The sequence below is a fragment of the Pseudonaja textilis genome, chromosome 1, assembly GCF_049901715.1.
Source record: "Pseudonaja textilis isolate UNSWEBS1 chromosome 1, rPseTex1.2, whole genome shotgun sequence".
NCBI lineage: Eukaryota > Metazoa > Chordata > Lepidosauria > Squamata > Elapidae > Pseudonaja > Pseudonaja textilis.
Genome location: NC_141990.1, coordinates 330,633,669 through 330,640,814, shown reverse-complemented (window position 1 = coordinate 330,640,814; position 7,146 = coordinate 330,633,669). Strand labels below are relative to the sequence as shown.

Below are 7,146 nucleotides of genomic sequence, written 5' to 3'. Positions count from 1 at the left end.
GTGATGCAACTCGACTGTTTCGGGGGGGTGGGAAAAGAAACACAGAGCCACCTGACAGCTGTTGTGTGTGTTTGTCTCCATGGCTACAGAAGAGAAGGTGAAGTGGGAAACCTATACTGTAAACTCCCCAAGGTTTGCCACTGTCAAATTTTCCCTGGAGGAGAATTTTTTTGCCTCCCCCTCCCCCCCCCCACCTCTCTAAGGGAACAGCCTGGATTCCTCTTCGCAGTCATGTTTACTGCTTTGACGCCAGTGTAAGAGTGACGAGGTGAGTCAGTCGAAGTTCATCTTTATAAAGGGAGATCTGGTCAAGTTCAAGTTTATTCATTGTTGGTGCAGGTGACAGTAGCGATAGCAAAAGCACCTTTCCTCGATCAATGGAATTAGGGAAATTGCCCCAAGACGCGGTCATCGCAATAGGCACAATGCCAGCCTTCTTCTCGTGCTACTTCAGGAGCCTCATCCCAGGTCTGGGAATGGTACTTCTGCTTTTCATTTCCAGGGTGGATCCGTGGCCACACAGGGGTCATGACATCCAGCTCCAGATAGAGGCTGTTAAGCAGAGCATCCTGGTGAGGTTGGGCTTGGAGATGCCTCCAACCATCCGGGGCCCCTTGGATCGAGAAGAGATTCAAAGGGCGCAATTGCATTACCAGGAATTGCTAGCACAGCTCCAAGCAAATCGAACGAAGATGCCACCATCCACCACTCTTCATCTTTTGAGGCCTGAATGTAAGTGTTTGTCTTTTTCAGAGGGTCTTCCATGAATTGGGGGGGGGGGGGCATGTCTCATATGCCTTTCCCCTTTTCTTGAGCATCCAGTGAATTGCCTCAGCTTCTGCTGCAATGCAGACATTTCCCTGAGCAGGTGGATTTGTTCTTAGAAAGCAGCTTGTAAGGAACTTATAAGGACTGCGTGCACATATCTTGTGTGTACACGCCATGGGCTCAAAGGTTGCCTTAGTGTTGATTTTCAGAAAATGTCAAAATTAAAGCTCTGCAAAGGAAGAGAAGCCAGGACAGGTGAAACAGATGCAGGTACCTATATTCATATGAATGAAGACATGTTGAACATTTCTCTGAATTACTTTTGTGTGGTCTTTCATTGTTGTTCAGACCAGAGTGTAGGGCATTTGAGGGATTTAAGGCATAAGAAGGCAGATTTCAACTGCATGTAGGAAAATTTCAAATTCAACGAATGAACCATATACTCTATGAGGTGGTAGACATCCTTTACTGGATATATTGAAGCAAATATTACATGGTCATCTATCTATAGATATGAAATGCTTAAATATGGGTTCACTGTGCCCCCAAATGGCTCCTTTCGAGCCTGTGACTCTATAATCTTGTCCCAATATTTTATTTTATTTTATTTAACAAAGCGTAGATGCTGTCCATCTTGCCAAATGCTCAATGTCCCTCAGTAAAAAAAAATTCCCATATAAAATATTAAAACAATAGAGAAAAAATAAATATTAATAAATAAAATTGACCAAGACTGGAGAGGAAGGGAACAAAATGCACACCAGGAGAAGGTGGTATCTAATCCATTAGACACCCCCAAAACATAATGTCCCCACTGAGACTCCAGGCCAGTTGGCAGAGCCATGACTTCCAGCCCTTTTGGAAGACCAAAATTGTGGGTGCAAACCTCACCTTGGGAGGGGCATATAGCTTCAAAGGTGGGCACTCTGAGTTGCCCTGGCTCAGGTTATATTGATGCCACAATACAATATACTTGCCTAAGAATTATTCTTGTTGCTCTTGAGAACTTTATTTATTAACAGACTTGTATCCAGCAGAAACAATGCAGATAGCTTTATAAACAAAACAAAACCAAGTATATAGACAATAAAAAAACATACTACCTTATGCCTGGATCTTGTTATTTCTTGTGTCTAACTGGTCATAAAATCTCTCTCTCTCTCTCTCTCTCTCTCCTCCTCCTCCTCTGTCCCTCTATCAATTTTATTCATCTATCCTGCCTATCACCATAAAGCCAACAAAATCAATAAAGATAAAAATGTAACAATTGTAAGCATTGATTTAGTGCAACAAAATAAAAATAACCTAACGATGTGTTCATTATCTGAATAAATAAAAATGTTTTTGCCAGACAAAACTCCTGGCAGAATATGTGCATCAAACAGTTGCCATTCCAGTTCAACTCAGATTGTGGCTTCATCTGAAAAAGTGTCTTCAAAGTTTAAGGTGACTTGTGAGCCTATATCAAGAATTTATCCTGGATCTGAGCAAAGGTGCCTCTGGTCTAGCATTTTGTTCCTGCAGTGGCCAACAAGTTGTATTTGGGATGCTTAAGGCAGAAATATAATAATATAATAATGTTCTTCTTATGCCTCCTTATGTAAAGAATTATCCTACTGCTGATATTATGCATATCCATAATTGTTGATAATTTGTATTTTGCACAAATTAGTCGAACTCTTGTTTAGTTTAATTTAGTTGGAGGTTTTCAAAAAATAGACAGAACAACCATTTGACCAGAATGGTATAAAGTCTTGAGCAGGAGGTTGGACTAGAACCGTGTTAGCAAACCTATGCCACACATGCCGGAAGTGGCACGCAGAGCTATTTCCCCCCGCACACAAGAGGTCGCCTGGAAGTGCCCCACTGCGCATGCACGTGTGTGCCGCCACCCGACAGCTGATTGTCGGGCATCGGCTGCACATGCACAGGAGGCAGAGGGTGTGTATGCGGGAGATGCACATGTATGCACAGAGATGTGCTGCACGTAAGGGGATCATGCGCACATGCAGATGTGCTGTGCACGAGGGAGGTCGTGCATGCATACGCATGTGGCGTGGGGGGGCAGCATGCTAGCGGGCACAATCGTGCGGGCGTGAAATTTTCAGCATGGGAGCCGAAAAAGGTTAGCCACCACTGGACTAGAAGATCTCTGAAATCCTTTCCAGTGGTGGGATTCAAATGTGGGCGTGGCTTGGTGGACGTGGCAAGGGAAGGATACTGTAAAATCTCCAGTCAGAGGTGGTATTTGCCGGTTCTCTGAACTACTCAAAATTTCCACTACCGGTTGTCCAGAACTGGTCAGAACCAGCTGAATCCCACCTCTGCTTTCCAGCCCTACCATTCTACTGTATGTTCTAGTGTATATGGCAGTAGCAAATTCCATAGTTCAAGTCCTGTGTGAACCAAACAACAACTCCTGAACAGCTACTGCACTCTGAGCTTCTATTTTTATGGAGCTATTCAGTACAATCCCTGGTCATTTACTTCAGTGCATTATAGCATTGAAGTTTGGACTTGCTCCCAAGCTCCATTTCTCCTGTGATTATTAAATATACTCTCAACTTTTGATAATCAGAGCTGGAAGGGACCTTGTAGGTCATCTAGTCCAACCCCCCACCCAAGCAGGAGACCCTACACCATTTCTGACAAATGGCAGTCCAATCTCTTCTTGAAAGTCTCAAGTGATGGCGCTCCCACAACTTCCGAGGGCAAGCTGTTCCATTGGTTGATTGTTCTCACTGTCAGAAAGTTTCTCCTTATTTCCAGGTTGAATCTCTCCTTGTTCAGTTTCCATCCATTATTCCATGTCTGGCCTACAGAAAATAGCTTGACCCCTTCCTCCCTGTGGCAGCCCCTCAAATATTGGAAGACCTTTTGCTAAGGGTGTTTTTCAAAAGCTTCTGAGAACCACTCATGATCTTTGCTTGATACTCTCTTCCCATTTATTAGCATTCTCCAAGAATTCAAAAGATTAGTGAAGAAGCCACTTGGCATAGTGAGATGGGCAGCATATAAATCTAAATAAATAATACTTTTTTAAAAAGAATTTTTATTTTAGACAAACATACACAAACAAAACATAAAACATAAAACCACCTTCCAGTTACATATATACAGTGTGTCGGTTGATTACAAATCTTTTGTGCACCCTTTCCATAGTCCCCACTTACAGTATTATCATTGTTAATCATTTATTTGACTATAACTATTATTCCATCATAATACTTACTCTTCATGTCAATCTATAGTTGATCTATTGTATTTTATTTTTTGAATCCTTGGCCATTTTATCCTTAACAAAGCTTTCTGTTTGCTTACCCATTAAGCAAATAAATCTACATTTTAAAATTCATTTTTATCCCACCTTTCTTATTTTTATAAATAACTCTAGACAGTGAGCACACACAATATTCCTTTCTCTTTCTATTTTCCTCACAACAACCCTGTGAGGTGGGTTGGGCTGAGAAAGAGCGATCGGCCCAAAGTCATAAAGCTGGCTTTGATGCCTAAGGTGGGACTAGAACTCACAAGTTTCCTGGTGGTTGCCTCAAGTCACCTAGCCAGCTTTCATGCCTAAAGTAGGATTAGAACTCACAGTCTCCTGGTTTCTAGACCAGCAACTTAACCACTAATGAAACTATCTTTCCTTTTCTGTCTCCTTTAGATCTGTTTTCTTTGTTAAAAATACTATTATACTACTACTATGCAAATATATAATTTAGGTATTTTTGTTAGAAATAATATGAAGGAAACCTGGGGAAATCTCTGAAAAAAAAGTTTTCACTCCATCTCATTGCTCCTGATTTCCAAGCATCCTTTAAGGAGGCTGCAGCAACAAAGTGGATTAATTATAGGGTAGTATGCTGATCTTGTGTCTCTTGGGCTGCAAGTAGCCCCCTAAACTTTGGCTGCAGTTTCCACTATCAAACTGTATATTTTTGTTTTCCCACCAAAAGGATGATTATTAATTACACAAGGATATAATGAAAGGGCCGACAGAGTATAGCATAATAAATAAGTATAGTGCATTTAATTAGTTTAATTGTTTTAATATAGTACATTACACTTAATTTTAATAAAATCTAATTGAGAGTCACCTTGACAGTGCACCAGCCAGAATATAATTCAAAGATCAAGTAACTCTAAGCCCAAAAGTGGTTGCAATGCATATCCATTTCAGAAAACAGCAATAGGAAGTGGTGATCGAGGTGGTAGTTTTGCTCTACGGCAGTGTTTCTCAACCTTGGCAACTTTAAGACATGTAGACTTCAACTCCCCTCTGGCTGGGGAATTCTGGGAGTTGAAGTCCACACATCTTAAGATTGCCAAGCTCTGCTATATGAACCACGTGTAATAACAGTAACTTAGCAACTTAAGATAACCTGTTCTATCTGTTTTCCTCTCTGTACAGTTGTGCACACAAATGAGTCCACATCTGGAAATCTTCAGGCTGCAACCCACGTGCATCTGGAATTCTCCAGGACAGCAGCCCTTCATCGGAACCTTAACATTCTCCGGGCTAAACTGACTCTCTTCAAAGAATGGCTAGATACTCCCAGCAACGCTGTGTCCAACGTAACATGGCCAGTACGTGTGAATCTCTACCGACTGCCCAAAAGGGAGAAAGTAACCCCCGAGCTTCTCACTTCCCAAGAGATATCAAGGACTTCACCAAGCCTCAGTCTGACGGGTGTTGTAGAACAATGGGTAGGAAGCTTGGAGCCCAAGCTGAACCTGGGCCTGGAATTTAGGTCAGACAAAGCTGCCTGGCTAGCCGCTAGCATCACAGAAGGAGGGACAGCGATGCCATCCCTGATGATCGAGGCCGAAACTCGAAAGGCAGTAAGGAAGGCCAGGCAGCTTGATGAGGAAGAATGCAGGAAGGGTGATGGGAAGTGCTGCTTGAGGTCCCTTAAGGTCTCCTTCGAAGCCATTGGGTGGTCGGACTGGGTGGTGGCCCCGCAAAGCTACTCTATGAAGTTCTGTGAGGGTTCCTGCCCACACAACTACAAACCAGCCAGCATGCATGCCCAGATCAAGGCCAGGTTGCACAGCCTTTCTGGGGAGACTCCGGCACCGTGTTGTGTTCCCGCCGCCTATGAGCCAATGGTGCTTATGCATTACGGCAATGACGGGAAAGTGGCCACCCAACTCTTCGATGACATGATTGTTACACGGTGTCACTGTGCATGAAGTTGGGGAGGAGGGGCTCTGGGAGAAGAGGCATCCCGTTTGCTTAAATCACAGAGTGCAAAAGTAATCATGGACTTTTTTTAATGCACTAATATCGACTTGAGCCCTTTTTGTTGTGAAAGTGGACATTTTCTCAGAAGAATATGTGTCTTATGCACACCCCGAGGACCCAGATTGCTGGGGACAAAAGGCTGACTCTGTAAACCGCTTAGAAGGGGCTGTAAAGTGGTATATAAGTCTAAGCGCTATTGCTATCCTCTTTGTGAACGTCTTTCGTTCTTATACAGCAATTACTCAATGCCCAAATCAGCTGCTCCTTTAGCATCATTTTTATGAAAACTGGCTCATCTTCTTCCCAGCCAATCATCTCAGTCTATCAGGGATCACCCTGCAAGGACAATCAGAGATCACATGTCATTTCTCGGTGAAGGATGGAAATAGAAATGGCAATTTCAAGTTCTGAATCTGGAGGATTTTTTTAAACAAAAGGATTGTGCAAATACGGAGAGCTGCCGTGAAGAAGTCCTCGGCCCAAGCTCAGAATTATGATTTGAAATTCCCCACTGGATTTATGTTTATGCTCTTTTTTTTCCTAGTTGCATCTTTTTTGTTCTGTAATACAGAATTCCTCCACCATATGCCATAACTGAATGCCCAAAAATGCTTCTTTCTATTTCTTTTTTTTTTATCACAAGTAGGTCACATATTTTGTAGGAGGGTATACCGATAATTTCAGGTCTGCTTCTGGATTTGTAAGGAACACGCACTTTACCTACCAAAATATTAAGTAATAATGTTCATAAGGAATAAATCTGTGGGGTTTTTGATGTGCTTGGAGGAGAAAGGAAGCTGATTGTCACTCTACCCTCCAAGCACCCCTGGGGAAACTCAACTTGTTTCATTGTTCTGGTATTTTTATCCTGTTGTCCTATTTATTTTAACTTATTCTTGTTTATATCAATATGACTTTGTTGTTAGTTTATATTATTTATAAAAGAAGATTTATTTGGAGCGGGAAGATAATTAAGCAGACAATAAAATTAGTAAATCAGGAAATTGGTTCGAGAACTTGTGTTCTTTCTTCCAAAGAACTTGTGTTCTTTCTTCCCTTCTTCCAAAGGGGATCTGCTAAGTAAAACCATTGGCTTTGAAGGTTTTGCCAATAAGAGAAACACCGAATGC

At 42.1% G+C, this 7,146-nt stretch overlaps 1 protein-coding gene across 1 annotated transcript; it reads left to right on the top strand.

The window, feature by feature from the left end:
• The first annotated feature begins 255 nt into the window (after window positions 1-255).
• On the top strand, window positions 256-6,353 carry GDF15 (growth differentiation factor 15). The gene is made up of 2 exons (XM_026698442.2): window positions 256-732; window positions 5,183-6,353. The coding sequence occupies exons 1-2, from the start codon at window positions 378-380 to the stop codon at window positions 5,962-5,964; spliced, it is 1,137 nt and encodes a 378-aa protein (XP_026554227.2). The 5' UTR covers window positions 256-377; the 3' UTR covers window positions 5,965-6,353.
• The last annotated feature ends 793 nt before the right edge of the window (window positions 6,354-7,146 follow it).